The 14,087-nt window shown below is 49.6% G+C and overlaps 8 protein-coding genes across 8 annotated transcripts; 7 read left to right on the top strand and 1 right to left on the bottom strand.

Moving 5' to 3' along the window:
* Nucleotides 1-231: 231 nt before the first annotated feature.
* Nucleotides 232-912, top strand: GUITHDRAFT_77456 (hypothetical protein; the record flags this gene model as incomplete). The annotated part of the gene is made up of 1 exon (XM_005825082.1): nucleotides 232-912. One exon carries the CDS (start codon nucleotides 232-234, stop codon nucleotides 910-912), a length of 681 nt encoding a protein of 226 aa, XP_005825139.1.
* An 805-nt stretch (nucleotides 913-1,717) lies between these two features.
* On the top strand, nucleotides 1,718-3,363 carry GUITHDRAFT_50255 (hypothetical protein; the record flags this gene model as incomplete). Its single annotated transcript, XM_005825081.1, has 9 exons — nucleotides 1,718-1,793; nucleotides 1,865-2,097; nucleotides 2,159-2,293; nucleotides 2,345-2,399; nucleotides 2,449-2,576; nucleotides 2,620-2,642; nucleotides 2,788-3,057; nucleotides 3,143-3,280; nucleotides 3,324-3,363. Coding segments are annotated over 9 exons (1,098 nt in total), but the record flags the coding sequence as incomplete, so codon positions are not given.
* A 1,076-nt stretch (nucleotides 3,364-4,439) lies between these two features.
* GUITHDRAFT_144458 (hypothetical protein) lies at nucleotides 4,440-5,901 on the top strand (the record flags this gene model as incomplete). The annotated part of the gene is made up of 5 exons (XM_005825080.1): nucleotides 4,440-5,122; nucleotides 5,173-5,233; nucleotides 5,283-5,315; nucleotides 5,372-5,794; nucleotides 5,851-5,901. 5 exons carry the CDS (start codon nucleotides 4,440-4,442, stop codon nucleotides 5,899-5,901), a joined length of 1,251 nt encoding a protein of 416 aa, XP_005825137.1.
* Nucleotides 5,902-6,486: 585 nt separating this feature from the next.
* Nucleotides 6,487-6,853, top strand: GUITHDRAFT_77435 (hypothetical protein; the record flags this gene model as incomplete). The annotated part of the gene is made up of 2 exons (XM_005825079.1): nucleotides 6,487-6,600; nucleotides 6,692-6,853. The coding sequence occupies 2 exons, from the start codon at nucleotides 6,487-6,489 to the stop codon at nucleotides 6,851-6,853; spliced, it is 276 nt and encodes a 91-aa protein (XP_005825136.1).
* Nucleotides 6,854-6,861: 8 nt separating this feature from the next.
* On the top strand, nucleotides 6,862-7,523 carry GUITHDRAFT_115703 (hypothetical protein; the record flags this gene model as incomplete). Its single annotated transcript, XM_005825078.1, has 3 exons — nucleotides 6,862-6,939; nucleotides 7,000-7,043; nucleotides 7,094-7,523. The coding sequence occupies 3 exons, from the start codon at nucleotides 6,862-6,864 to the stop codon at nucleotides 7,521-7,523; spliced, it is 552 nt and encodes a 183-aa protein (XP_005825135.1).
* A 464-nt stretch (nucleotides 7,524-7,987) lies between these two features.
* On the top strand, nucleotides 7,988-10,475 carry GUITHDRAFT_154778 (hypothetical protein). Its single transcript, XM_005825077.1, has 13 exons — nucleotides 7,988-8,004; nucleotides 8,492-8,721; nucleotides 8,867-9,059; nucleotides 9,111-9,264; nucleotides 9,310-9,349; nucleotides 9,394-9,465; nucleotides 9,513-9,584; nucleotides 9,636-9,683; nucleotides 9,735-9,782; nucleotides 9,888-9,942; nucleotides 9,993-10,040; nucleotides 10,087-10,148; nucleotides 10,281-10,475. The coding sequence occupies exons 1-13, from the start codon at nucleotides 7,998-8,000 to the stop codon at nucleotides 10,344-10,346; spliced, it is 1,095 nt and encodes a 364-aa protein (XP_005825134.1). The 5' UTR covers nucleotides 7,988-7,997; the 3' UTR covers nucleotides 10,347-10,475.
* Nucleotides 10,476-10,822: 347 nt separating this feature from the next.
* Nucleotides 10,823-12,009, bottom strand: GUITHDRAFT_144455 (hypothetical protein; the record flags this gene model as incomplete). The annotated part of the gene is made up of 7 exons (XM_005825076.1): nucleotides 10,823-10,910; nucleotides 10,950-10,985; nucleotides 11,142-11,188; nucleotides 11,335-11,365; nucleotides 11,549-11,612; nucleotides 11,656-11,727; nucleotides 12,003-12,009. The coding sequence occupies 7 exons, from the start codon at nucleotides 12,007-12,009 to the stop codon at nucleotides 10,823-10,825; spliced, it is 345 nt and encodes a 114-aa protein (XP_005825133.1).
* A 1,022-nt stretch (nucleotides 12,010-13,031) lies between these two features.
* Nucleotides 13,032-14,014, top strand: GUITHDRAFT_154777 (hypothetical protein). The gene is made up of 5 exons (XM_005825075.1): nucleotides 13,032-13,054; nucleotides 13,502-13,554; nucleotides 13,602-13,656; nucleotides 13,795-13,832; nucleotides 13,892-14,014. The coding sequence occupies exons 2-5, from the start codon at nucleotides 13,528-13,530 to the stop codon at nucleotides 13,961-13,963; spliced, it is 192 nt and encodes a 63-aa protein (XP_005825132.1). The 5' UTR covers nucleotides 13,032-13,054; nucleotides 13,502-13,527; the 3' UTR covers nucleotides 13,964-14,014.
* Nucleotides 14,015-14,087: the final 73 nt, after the last annotated feature.

The following is a 14,087-nucleotide window of genomic DNA, read 5'->3' as shown; positions in this document are numbered from 1 at the left end:
CTGCGGGAGCAGTTTGGATCTGACCTGTCGTCCGTGGCAACAAATCAGGAAACAAAAGGCCACAAAGATGATTTCTTGTGGAACATGCTCTGGTGGTCGTTGCTTGTCGGGGTTCTGTCATACTTTGCCTCCGACTGGATGTATGTGAATGGGCCAGAAGAGATTGCAAGCTCGCACCAGAGCGGGAAGCGTTGGGGGAGGCAGGTACAGCACACAGTGGTATATCACGACATGAGCTTGGAAGACTGCTTCAAGGGTCGAGTCTCCAACTACTCGTACCATAGGACCGAAGTGTGTCCCTCGTGCCGAGGCTCAGGAGCAAAGCACAGCAAGCGATGCCCCCACTGCAACGGGAGGGGAGCTCAGGTGGTACAGACCCCCTTCGGTCTTGCTGAGATGGAGTGCCCAGCCTGCGACGGGGCAGGCTTCGTCGTCACAGAGCACTGCAGCGTCTGCCATGGACATGGCAAGGTGTCTCGGAAGCACACCGTGCAGGTGAAGGTTGTTCCTGGGATGATGGAAGGCGAGAAATTGGTCTTTTATGGGGAGGGCAATCAGATGCCGCAAGCAGATGCTGGGGATCTTGTTCTCGTGCTGAAGGAGAAGAAGGACAAGACTTTCTGGCGCGAGGGATATGACTTGCATGCCAATATTAGCCTGACTTTGCGGGAAGCGCTGCTGGGGTTCAGCAGGAAGATGGATCACTTGGACGGGAGCCAGGTCGTACTGAACAACAAGGAGATTACAAAGATGGGCGAGAAGATGCGGTTTCCGGGTTATGGATTCATGAAGGGAAAATCAACGAAAGCCGATCGTGGGGATCTTGTTGTGCATTTCGCGGTCAAGATCCCACCAAAACTTTCGAAGCAACAGGAGGAGAAGCTCAGGAAAGTTTTTGAGGAGGATGTGTAAATATTCACGGTTGTTTGCCAATGGGTTACAGTGTGCTGCATGTCTTTCTCTTCCTATCACTTCATTGGGGTCTGTTTGACTCTTCTACCGTGCACCAGCCGTGCACACTTTCTTGATTCCTCCGGCGCTCGTTCAAGTGCACGGCCCTCCGAGCCTGTGACCGCTCTGTTTCATAGCACACTTGTTTGAAGAATAACAAGCCTGCCTCGGATGACTCTTGTTGTTGACACAGAAGGCATCAAAATAAAATGCCTTTGAGTCCAACGTGATTGAAAAGGCAGCAACCCCGTCGGGGATCCATGAGCTATGCAAGCGAGAACGAGGCGCGCGAGGAGTGAAGAGGAGACGAGCCAAGAGGAGGAGAGCGCGAGGTTGGGGGAGAATGGGGAAATATCTGTGAGATTGGATAAGAGAGGCTAGGAGGAGGTGTGATCAGAGACAGGCTCATGTGACGTTGAGGGAAAGTCCGATCCTGAACTCATGTTGAACTAGTACAGAACATCTGCAATGCTTATGGACAGTCACGGTCTGACTTGTTGCATTGCTTGACAGAAAGATGCGGTTATCCCGCATGCTCCTTCACTTATATCTCATCGGCTCCGCGTCGTCGTTTCATGTCACTTCTCATATTCCGATCAATGGAGGGAAGCATAGGCTAGACAAGAAAGTGCCCAGCTTGACGGCTCCTCATCACAGACCATCTTCGTTCTCTCCTGCCCTGCATCCTTTGGTGAAGAGGCAGACAAGATCGACCTTGGGGAGAGCTGAAACGTCTAGCATGTCCGACGCTGTAAGTTCGAAATTCTCATGGCTGGACTGGTATCCGGTCAGTCCGGCGAAAGATTTGAAAAAAGATCAACCGAATCAAGTTGTTCTTCTTGGTATGTGACATGATCTCCCATACAGCCATGATCTCCCGTCCTCTTTTCTCTAGCGTTGATGTGTCTCACAGGTCTGGACCTCGTAGTCTGGTGGCATCAGCCGAGCGGGACTTGGAGCTGTTTTGCCGACGAATGTCCACACCGACTTGCTCCCCTTTCTGAAGGAAGGATAGACAAGAACGGGAATCTGCAATGTGCCTATCATGGTTGGGAGTTCAGCGAGAAAGGAAGCTGCGAAAGAATTCCGCAAGATTCCATGGATACCATGAAATGTGACAAGAAGGCATGTGCAACATCATACCCAGTGATGGAGGAGCAGGCAAGTTGGCATCTGTTGGGAAACCTTCATGTGAAAACTCATTCAGGGATTACTTTGGATTTTCCCCGACACAGACAGAAATCTTGCCATGTCAAAATCACCAAAAATCATTCCACAGTTTGACGACCCTGCCTTCGTGGATCCCACCAACTTCTTCATGCGTGATGTGCCTTATGGATGGGTAATGGAACGTTTCAGACCTCCATGCCCGAGGGGCTGATAGTTTCTTCAGGATACCCTTATTGAGAACCTTGTCGATCCCAGCCATGTTCCATTCGCGCATCACGGTTCATCACTTTGCTGCTGAGGCTTTTTGTTCTGATCTGACGATGACAGGGTTGATCGAAGCCCGAGATCAAGGCAGGCCTATCAACTTGTATGTTGAGAGTCACGAAGCAGGCTTCGAAGGCTATGACATGGATCAAAACTCAACTTCGAGAAGGTGTGGGATCGTGTCGTCGAAGGTTTGCTCTATAAGGTCTCACTAGCTCCAGGTTTGTGATCAAGTTTCGTCCTCCCTGCTTGATTTCGTATGAGATCGGTACGTCCATCACTAACTCGTCATGTTTGCACAATCATACATACATGTCGAATCAAGTTCATGTTCATCATGTTCTGGGTATCAGCATTTCAAGCTGACCTTTCTTATTGTCAAACAGAAAGAAAGTCAAGCAGTGATCCGGAAAAGAACTCAACATTCCTCGGACTTGGAACTTATTGCATCCCGACCGCTCCCGGCCACAGCCGACTCATTACGAGATTCCCATTTCGCTTCCCAAACCAGATAGTTGCAAACATAGTGAGAATGCAACCGCGATGGATGACTCACTTGTCTCAAAATCAAGTGATCGATTCTGACAATGTCTTTCTCTCTCTACTGGAATCAAAGGTTTTGCTACCTCGGTCCTCCCTTCCACTTCTCCTGCTGATTCACATCGCAGCTACGTAGCGACGAAGACTCTTCGAACTTCAAGAGGTGTCACTTGTATCTTACATCGTGCTGTGTTGACCGTCTAGTGTCTTTGATCAGATACTACGTCCCAGCAGCGGCTGATAGACCAGTGCTGGCGTTCCGGCAATGGCTTCAAAAGCAGGGAGGGCAGCCTGCATGGTTGGGGACCCCCAGCATGCTGCCGAAGAAGGGATCTCGTCGTGAGCTGCTGGACAGGTTTGGTGAGAGCAGTCTCATCCCTCATCACTCGTGCGCACAGGTACGAACAACATACGAAGATATGCAGCTCATGCTCTAGAGCTCACCATCGTCTGACACGCGGAAGCAAGATTTCAATCTTTGCTGCTGCGGCCGCATTAGTTGCTTCTGCTTTCGCACAAAGTGTTCGCATGAAGGTCAGGGGCTACTTGGCATGTGGTGCATGTCGAAATGACATAGAATCAGGTTCTCTGCGTATGCACATTCTTTCTTTCTCTGGGTATCAAAGTGCTTGCTGATCAGTTCCGCAAGAAGCTGGTTGAAAACAATTCTGCCTGTCTGCGGTTGAGCTGATGTACACTTTTAGGAATATGTACCTTGGCCAAGCAAGGAATGGCTCCGTCCTTGATGTTCGGACTGCTGAGTTGACGGCTGTTATTCTTTCGAGTCTCAGAGACGGTCTTTTTCGTACGATCTGTGCTGTAATGAAACCTGAAATCACTTCCGGAACACCGTGACCGCCCACGCCCGGGCCCAGAAACTTGCCGGGCCGGACCCGACATGATCCGATGTTCGCATACTGGCCCGGCCGAGTTTCAAGTACGGTGACGGTCCTGGCGACTTGAAGACGTCTCAAGTTGACTTCAGTGCTGCCGAATCCTGTACCGTCTTTGACCTTTTTTTATGTTTCGTATGTGGCAAGGGGGGTGGCTGATTTTAGGAGGGTGTGGGTGACTTTTTGCCATGGCTGGACCATATCTAGAACTACAGATAGATGATTAAAAGGGGGTAGGGGTTATCATGTACGAGAAGTTGACACATCATGGGGTCCTGTTCTATATCGGGTCGAGTGACCAGAGGCTGTCATGAAAGCGGCAATGAGGAGTCGGAGGGAGAGGGAGAGGGAGAGGGAGAGAGAGAGGGAGAGAGAGAGAGAGGGAGAGGGAGAGGGAGAGAGGAAGGGAGAGAGAGAGGGAGAGGAAGGATGGCGTGGTTGAGGGGGATATGTATGAGGGAAGTCGCTGGAAAGCATGAAGTTAATCTTTTAGCATCTGGCACAATTCATTTGATTGCTTCATTTGTTTGCTGGCGATGAAGACTGAGCATAGTGTTTCATGACAAGTTGTCTTGATCAAGTTCTTGATTTCTCCTCTTGAAACGTGCGCAGGTTCTCAAGATGACTTCCGTCGACCAACAAGTCTTCACCGTCTATGTTGGAAACAGTCCCAAGAGGGCGAAGTCCAGTCGCATGGCTATTGTGGGCAGCGTTTTCATCGTCGCCATGGCTGCTGTTGCGATCTTCAGCACTCGTGGCTATCGTAACTCCACTGCTATGACCACAAAGGCCACCAAGTCGAGCCTTAGGTTGTCCGACTTGACCTTGGCTTCAAAAATCCTTTCGGTAGTCCCCAAGGCTTCAACTCAGCAAATGTATGCCATGCTGCAGCAGTGGCAAGACAAGCAAGTCTCAGCTCGCAATGTCCGATCACAAATGCTTGCGGTGTTCCCCAAGGGTATCAATACCATGCTCCAGGAGTCCTCTTCCAAAGTTTGCGACAAAAAAGATGTAATCATCGAAAAGTTGTCGTCCCTCTTGAACAAGCTTACAGCCGACGCTATTGCTCGTAACTTGACTGATGCAAAATCTTTTGAAGAGAAGAAGGAATCTCTCCAAGCTTGGTTGCAGGAGGAAAGCTCGTACAGGCTTGAGTCTGAGAAGGCGAAAGAAGCAGAAGAAGGAGCTACCTACGCTCGTGTCCAGTACGAGAAGTGGAAGGCATCATACCAGGATGCCAAGGAGAGGGTTCAACAGCTCGAGAAATCTTATCCCAAGGAGCTGGCCAGCATTGCTGCTGAGAGGTATCCAAGGTCTTGAATGTGACGAACAGTGGTGATGACTCGTTGTATAGAGCGCTGATCAAGGAGATTCTTCTGCTTTTGGACACATTTGAAAGTCAGCCCACTGATCAGGTTGATTGTTCGAATCGATGTTGTTTTTTTCCTGATGCAATTCTCACAGGCAAAACAAACTGGTAAATCAAACACCTTGTTGGTAAGGGCGAACATTGATTGGTTTGTCGGGGATGTTGAGAAATCTTTTTGAAACAGCAAATCAAGGCCAAGCTTTCAAAGCTGCAAGAGTGGGCCCAGAAGTCCAACAATGCGGTCAAGATCAAGGGATTTCACAGTCTGGAACAGAAGCTCGCTTCCTTCACAGAGACGAGCGCGGTCAGGAAGCTCCTGCAGGATATGCTCAAGGAGCTCGAGACGCGCGAGGAAGTTGTCAAGAAGGTGGAAGATGAGGCGAAGGAAGAGATGAGCTCGCACTTCAACAAGCTCATCGAGTACGAGAAGGAAGTTGTTGACCTCTCCAACTCCGCCGACAAGGCCAAAGAGAAGTCAGCAGAAACCGATATGCAGCGCGAGAAGATGAACGGCCTGAAGAAGAACTCAGCTGAGTCCTACAACGACGAGCATGAGGAGTATGAGACTGTCGCGCCTCCAGCTGAACGAGCCATCTACATCCTACAGGTCTTTCCTTCACCTTATTCATTGATGACGTCATCTTACCGTCCTGCTTGTCGCAGGTTATCATCGAAAAGATTCAGAGCTTTTGCGCTGCTCCTCCCCCTCCTTGAAAGCCAAGCTAGATCGACAGCTCAGCAGTAGTCCGATCTTCTTGTGATATAGTAGTGACGAATTGCTCACTTCAAACTGAATAAACATCAAACGAAGAACACACATCGTTCGATCCGATTTATCAGCTCGAGTGACTTGTCACTAGCCTTGAAGTTACCTCTGAGGCAGCCTTTTTGGATTGTGAAGTGAGTAAAAATAAGAGATAGTCGGGGAATCCGACATGGCAGCCGCCCTAAAGGCAATGCTGGAGGTGCGATATGAGCCGATGAATGGCAGAGATGAAAGAGTTGATGAGAACAAGTGAGAACATGAGGACAAGAATGATGAATGTGGTGGTGGTGGTGGTGGTGGTGGTGGTGGTGTCTACCACTCACATGATGATGTATCCAAAACAAACATTCATAGGACTGTCCATTGTTTTGTTGTTTTGATACCATTAGCAACCCACAATCATTCAAGCACCTGATTCCAGGATGTGTCAAAACAAATTCTTTGGAGATCTATGATGAAAATCGGACCCTTACTAAAACAAGAATATGATGAAGAATGACCAGGATTTCAATTCTTGCATGGTCTGACAACCAATGCTGCAGCTACCAGCAAACAAGTTATGCGCAGATTGCCATGCTCGAAATCCGCGATATACATCTCTGACTTTCGGGGTTTTCATATGCAACCGTTGTTTCGGCGTGCATAGGGTATGCATTGATCTTCTCCATCCTAAGATGATCTTATTGCCCTGGAACCATTGTGTTCTGAATTCTGTGTGTGAATATCTTTATATGATAGGGCCTTGGCACTCATATATCGCGCACGCGATCAGTGACCTTGGATACATGGAACGATGAACAAATCCGAGCAATGACATCTGTCGGAAATGACAAGGCTGTGAGTCTGACTGAACAACCACGTGATATGTGTCTGAAACTCATGAGAGATGTTCCACACTGAAGGGACCAATGACGCTTGTTGTGTTGCAGGCAGCAGAATGGGAGCATGGGCTAGCAGAATCACAAAGGCCATCGCCAGAAGCGTCGGTGATGCCACAAGATTCGATTCTGTTCGTTCTCTGAAACTTGTTCTCTGAAACTTGCCAGGACATGCAACGTGAAGAATTCATCAGGAACAAGTACGTCAGGAGGTAGCATAGCACGTCACTTGGATCGCTCCATGTAACTTGATCGCGGGCAGGAAGTGGATCAGACCGACAGGAGCGTCCAGGGATCAGGATGGGATGGTTAAGAGTGACAGAGGGGAGAGCAGCCAGAGGGAAACAGCTGCAGGAACTCAAACAAAGATTCAACAGTCTTCTGCCACCAAGAAGGAAGAAGCACCACTGGCAGCTGTCGCGCCCACCGCAAACTTGATATCCTTCGATGATGACGCGGGCCATGTACCGATTGCTCAACCAGCAAGAGCGGCAGCCAACACGCTCTTAGATGACATGCTGACGATGAACATTTCTGCGAACGCTTCTACCTCAGCAGACTTGCTTGCTTTCGGTTTCACTGAACCATCTGTTCAGCAAGGTGCTGCATCTATGGCCAATTTCTCGCAGAGCGGGTCAAATACACAGGGTGGCACAAAAGATCCGTTCGAAGATTTGTTCGGTTTGAAGTGATCAACACCTTTGGTTGGAATGAAGTAACATGACTAAATGACTTCGACATCACTAGTCACTGGCATGGTATGAGAATTCGAGGGAGGGAGGGAGGGAGGGAGAAGCAGGAGAAGGAGCAGCAGACGATGACACTGAACTTGATGCACTCGGATTCGGGGAGGTGAAAACCGGCGAGTCTTCTCAATGCTTGACAGCTGCAGTACAGTACAGCAGTTGCGCCCGGCCCGCTGTCCTGTAAAACCCTGACCCGACAGATTAAAATAGTTTTAGAATATTTGTGGTAGAACAATTAAAATTGATATTTGCAAAACAGGCGGAGGCCACAAACAAGAGCTCTATTTACAATGAGTTTCCTACAAGAAAGGAACAATAAATATAATGATGGTACTAATTATAACTTATTTAATATTATATGTATGTTGAGCAGTAGCAAATTTAAATACACGGTTGTTGTTAGAAGCTTTACAAGTGAAAATGGCAGGTAAGAGAGGAGCGGGCAGGGTCAAGGGAGGGAGGACGGGGGAGGAGGACAGAGAGGAGGACAGAGGGGAGGATACAGCAGGGGGGCACATGATTTAGGTAATGAAGGCAAGGATGAAGACAAGATATCGAATGCAACGTGGGAACTCGCCATGCTGGTCTCAGTTTTCTCTATGCTGTGGATGGGGATCCGAAAGGTTCCTGTGTCCTCCCTGAGTCAGTTCAGGAGATTTGTTGAGCAGGAATTTGTCTTTGTTGAGGCATTGTTTTGTACAACAAAGACAGTAGAGCTGCTTCTCGTTTTGATGTACATGGGCTGGAACCCTGCAGCTTTGCAGTTCCAGGTGTTCGATGGTGTTCTATGACGTTCGAACTCTACTTGTCCATGCCAATTTGCTGCTTTAACTTGAGGACGAGGATCTGCTATGAGAATTAATGCATGTCTCATGCTTTCGCTGCCTCACACTGACATCTGTCTTTCACCATAGTCTTCCGGGTGGTGCTCCTTGCCGTAACCCTTGCGACTGTTAATGGTTTCCAAGCTTACCTTCCCTCTTCCGTGCCAAGACGTGCGCATGGCCGATCATGTTTCTTGAGGAGCAACAGACGTGTAGCTGTTGGCAGCTTGAGGATGGGATACCTCGATGACTTGGATCCTCCGAAAGCCAAGACCACCGATGGCAAGGGAAACCAGATCATGCCTGACATGGACTACAAGGTTGTTGATGCTTCTCTTGCTTCTCCTTCTGATACCCCTCCTACCATGCATGTCTGAACTGTGCTCTCCTTTTCTGTGCCGCTTCTTGTCCAAGTGTCCCACCTCTCCCTTTGCAGCCGGTGAAAAACGTGACATGATTTCGCAGGGCTTCATCGATGGAGAAGGTTTCGATGGAGGAGACGGTCAGGTTGGTGTCGTCGGTGACGGAAAGAACGCGATGGAGGAGTTCGAGGATCGAATGGTCATTGACAACTCGATCGGAGGAGCTGGCAGAGGAAAAGTTGCTGGAGGATCTAGCGGCAACCGTATTGACAAGCGTTGGAATGCGTGGGGAGCAGGCAAGCTGGAGCACCACTTGTTGCGTTGCTTTCTGACAAAGTTGAGAGCAGACAGCACGGACAACTCAGTCAAGGATCAGCTCAAGGCAGATGGCATGGTTGACATCGACATCTTCACTGGAGAGGACAAGAAACAGGTGCAGAGGCAGCAGTATGAGAACTGGTTCAACCAGCAGAAACAATGGCAAGCTGAGAGGAAGTTGAGGTAGGGTGAAATCGATCATATTTGTACTGTGTGAATCTTGGTCAGGGATCAGATGGAAGCTCTGAACAACGGGAAGAGGCAGAAGGTTGAAGCACGGTCCTATGAATTGTTCGCTGATGGTTGCTTCAGGACACGGATGATTACAAGTCACTTCTCAACAAGGGTGTCACCAGCGAGACTTTGAACGAGGATGAGCTGGAGGTAAGAGAGAGATGCAACGTGAGCCTGAGGTAATACGTCGCACACAGAATGTCATCTTCGCTACTGGGGCGAAAGGAATCGACAACACTGAGATCCTGAAGAAGAACGACTGGAAGCCGGTGAAGATTTGTTTGATTCCTCCTGAGAATTTCCTTGACATCTTGATGTAGGTGAAAGCTGGATTCCGTATCGATGGAGAGTTCGAGATCATGGGACAGGTGCGGACAAGACTGTCTCCCTTGCCTCGTCCTGAACCTGGCGTTCCGCAGGGCTTGGCGACTATTCCCGTCGAGCCGAATTCGATGGTCTCCGAGCAGGTAAAATATTCCCCCTCCTCCCTCCCTCCCCTCCCCTCCCCTCCCCTCCCCTCCCTCCCTCCCTCCCTCCCTCCCTCCGCGAGCTCACTACTACTTCTCTTGTAGTACATCGCTCGTTTCACGGAAGACTCTGCTCCCGAGTTCGTTGTTGCAAAGACAGGTAACCCAACGCCTCCTCTCTCCTTTGTCGTCTCTCCTGACATGTTGAAGGCTATGACCTTGGTGAGAGAGAGGTCACTGGCGCGCTTCCTCGACGAGGTTTCTCTACTCCTCCCTGCCAGCTGCTTCTCACTAGATGCTGCAGGAAATCCTGTTGAGTTCACAGTCCGCTTCAACCCCAGCGGTCCCGTCGCCGAACCTAAGCTGGTGAGCAGAAGAAGGATAGGCTAGAGAGAGAGAGAGAGAGAGAGAGAGAGGAAAGGAGGAGGTGGGGAAGGGGGTCGGGGAGAAGAGGAGCTTGTTGGGAGAGGGGAGATTGGATCTCATTGTGTGGTGTAGGCTACCCTTGTGATCGACACAGAGGACAACTGGAAGTGGACTTTCAAGATCACTGGCAGAACCTAAGGCTCCAGCTGGAGGCGAAGGAGTCAAGCATGCTACTTCTCATCGCCTAGAACATTTGTAGACCGAATTCACCTAGATTGTGCGAGTGATTGTTAGTATTTTTATCACTTCAAACAACTATGTGTCCAGAATCTGTGCATATGGCAGCGAGAAATCATATAATTCCTTGCTGAGTGTGAACGCACAAACAAACAGAGGATCGTTGAATCCACCATCGTAGTGTGAATGTCAGATGGTTGAAAAGGACATGAAACGAATTTCATCTTCAGTATTACATCAAAAATGTTCATCCAAAAACTCAATATGGCGCTGATGCTTTCATTCATAGGACTTGAAAGAATCATGAATGTGCAAGCTACGCTTCTTCCGTAGCATTCAAATCCTGCTGTGCTTACCTCTCGTCAACCACAGACACGAGCAGTCAGAACTTCAAGCTGCTGTATGAAGTCTCAGCTCCTCTCTTCGTGGTTGCCCATCTACCTCCGCGCAGGCGTGTAGAGATTGTAATGCACTTCGTTTTGGATGGGGCTGGCAAACTTGGAAGGAGATGCAATGGGCGCACTCCTACTCGAAGATCAACAAGAAAGGGACAGGAGCAGTTACCTTGAAGTTTTCTCTTCACGGTCAATGGTGGACGAGCTGCACGAGCCGTTCAGAAGGGGGGGAGCAGATTGAAGAGAAGGGGAGGATGAGAAGAAAGAACAACTGGAAGGAACAGTAGAAGGAGCAGAAGCAGAATGAGAAGGAGAACGAGGAGAACGAGAAGGGAGGAGGAGGAGCAGGAGCTCATATCACCCTCGTTGAGAGAGGGGGGACTGAGGGGCGGAAGCAGCCGGGGAACCCTGGAGGCGAGGAGGAGTGAGGACGGGCCATCAACTCAAACATGAGACTCACTCGCCCTTGGAATGAGTTCCTTTTCCAGCCATTCAGCTTGTTCATTTTCTTCTCTCCACATGTTAAACGCACATTGCACAGGAGGATCTATCACCTGAGGAGGCGATGCCAGCGAAATCAAGAACCTGCACCAACAAACAAGCTGGTCAATGTATGTACTAGAACGACAACTTCAGCACTTCATCATCTCAGCCTTTCTCTGCTCCGCTGCAAAGATCATAGGCGTCTTTCCTTGTTTTGTGATGCTGCGTGAACATCGATTCGACTTCACTCAAAGAAAACTGCAGGAAGATTTGCAATGTGGATACCATGAAATGTCACCACCAAACTTTACAAGGACCTTGGCGGCCTCCAGTGATCCAGCATAGGCGGCTGCAGCAGCATCACGTTTGCTCCTACTGATCGATGTCATCACCTGCATGAAGAGGAGTCCTTCCAAGATTGTCTCTGGCGTTGACGTTGGCCCGACTTTGAATGAGCTGTAAACCTGAAGAGCGGAATCATTCCTCGACGAGCCTCCGATTGGCTTCACATTCATCCGCCTCGTTTAGCAGAGCCGCACGATGGAGAGGGGAAGCAGCCGTGCCGCTATCCTGAAGGGTCAGGCATCAACTCCCTTCACTCTCCTTCAAGATTGTCTCGTATGTACATTGTCTGCAGTAGCGTGGGATAGACTTTCGTCCTCCTGCTCCTCCTCATCTTCCGCGTCTCTGAGCAGGCTATGAGATTTCAGCTTGTCGGAGCCGATCTCAATCTACAAACCTTCCATGGACGTGATTTGAGGCTGTTCTTGACAAGCATGCCATGAAACAAATGATGAGGAAAACACGAAAAAAATCTCAAACTCTGATCACCTCTACACGTTTATCCAAGGGAATGCCCCAAATCAAATCGATCAGCGCGAAAACTGTTTCAATGCAGGAATCAACAACTTACGGGACACTTGGCTGCTCCTCAATCGTCGTCATCATCGAAACGACAGGCGCGTCAGTGCACGTTTCAAAGGTGCTGCATTCCTGTCCCATCCTTGCGACAGTTACCGTCGGTCCCTGACTCTGCTAGATATGAAGGAGCTCTGAGATAGCCGTTGTCAAGCTATCAGACCCTCAAGGTCCCCGGGCTTGCGTTGAGAGTCTTGCCAGGACCCTGCAGCTTCCAAAGTCGATTTGACTGGCACAAAAAACTGTCTGATCCTCTTTCCGCGTGCTCAAGGTTTGACAGAGTCACAGGCTACTATGATGTGAGCGGCTCATGGATGTCTTCTCCTCGTGTTCCTCTCGCGTTCTCCTCCTCCTCCTCCTCCTCCTCGACTGCGGCCGCCCCTTCTCCTCTCCTTGGCATCGATTTCAGGGCTCAGGACATGAGGACGATCTGACTTGATCGTCGTGCCGCAGGCTGTCCACTTACGGGGTGGTTCTGATGTGAAATGGGGGGGTGGGGGTCCGGAGATCATCACCGAAAATTGACAGACCGTTGCCGCACTCTGATTCTCTGGGGCGGGCCTGCTTCGTACCGGTTCCAACTCAAAAGTTTACTCATCAAAAATGAGGTGGGATGAGGGCACAAGTGCCCCTTCAGACTCAACCCACCCTCAGAAATGGGAGGACCCTGAAAGAAATTAGACTACCGGTACTTTTAATGGTACAGTTCCATACACCCACAAATTATCCTTTAACAACCGTACACTGGAGAGGATTTCAGCAGAGTCCTTCCTGGGGGTGGGTACCTATCACCCCACCAGATCCAACGAGTACCCCTGAATTATCCACCCCGACCTACCAGATCAAAATCGCTATGCTCGTCGCCATTATGCGCAGGTATGTCGTTTCTTTACCTTCTTCTCCCTCCATCAGGGCCCATCTTCACTATCTCAAATGAATTCATGTGATACATTTTCTACAATCATGTTTATTCATGTACCTTGACGATCTTCATGTCTTTGCTTGACGTTGTTTGCACCCATCTTGACATATGGTCACATAACAAATCAACACGCGATAGATGTTGCTAGACTCCTCATGAACAAATTCATTCAATCGAAATCCATGTTAATTTCCTGTCTTTATGCTCATGATTCACGAAGGGTTTTCATCAAAGGTTCTAATCCGTTAAAAACAAAACCCTCTCCCTCTCCCTTCACTTGTTCTCCCCTTCTCTGATCGGACCGCGACTGATGCTGCTCTGAGCTCCATGTGCCTCCTTATCCTCATTGTCCCTCAATCATTCTTGATCAGCTGGCGTGTCGCTGACTCGCAGTGTCGACAGAGCTAGTCCTTTCGGTGTCACCATGTTGGCCGAACCATGCTGGTCTGAGGTAGCCGGAATACCGTTGACTGTGCTTTTGCTGATCCTTGTTGTCAGAAATGCCTTACCTCGGAGAACAATTGGGCTGATTGTGGACTTGATGACACCTGCGGTAAGTCAAGTTTGTCATCTGTTGGTTTGCAAGCTTCTCCCTCATTGCTCGTACCGAACTTGTGCTCCCGTGCTCCCGATGTCTTGTTTATTTGACGCGCACCCGCGCTGAAGATATCTCTTGCTGACGGGGACGCAGTGTCTACGGATGGCAGCTCCAACGGCGATGCCGTAGCGGTAGAGCATGCTCCCCCACTGAGGGTCTTTCGTTCCACCTCGCTCACCTCCTCCTGCAGGGCTATGGCGTTTGGAATGCGGACGGCGACTTCAGCCACTGGTACAGGTCCACTCCTGTCGCCCCAAACTGAGAAGGGATGATCATGAGCTGATGTTGTAAGAATTTATTGAATGGAGTCGATGGACTACCGGCCCCAGCCCTCCCTCCTCCTTCCCTCCTCCCTTGTGCTATTGTGATTACGGGAAATAGGACAG

The sequence above is a fragment of the Guillardia theta genome (assembly GCF_000315625.1).
Source record: "Guillardia theta CCMP2712 unplaced genomic scaffold GUITHscaffold_87, whole genome shotgun sequence".
Taxonomy (NCBI): Eukaryota; class Cryptophyceae; order Pyrenomonadales; family Geminigeraceae; genus Guillardia; species Guillardia theta.
Note: the sequence above shows the minus strand (reverse complement) of the source record. Positions and strands in the feature narration are given on the sequence as shown.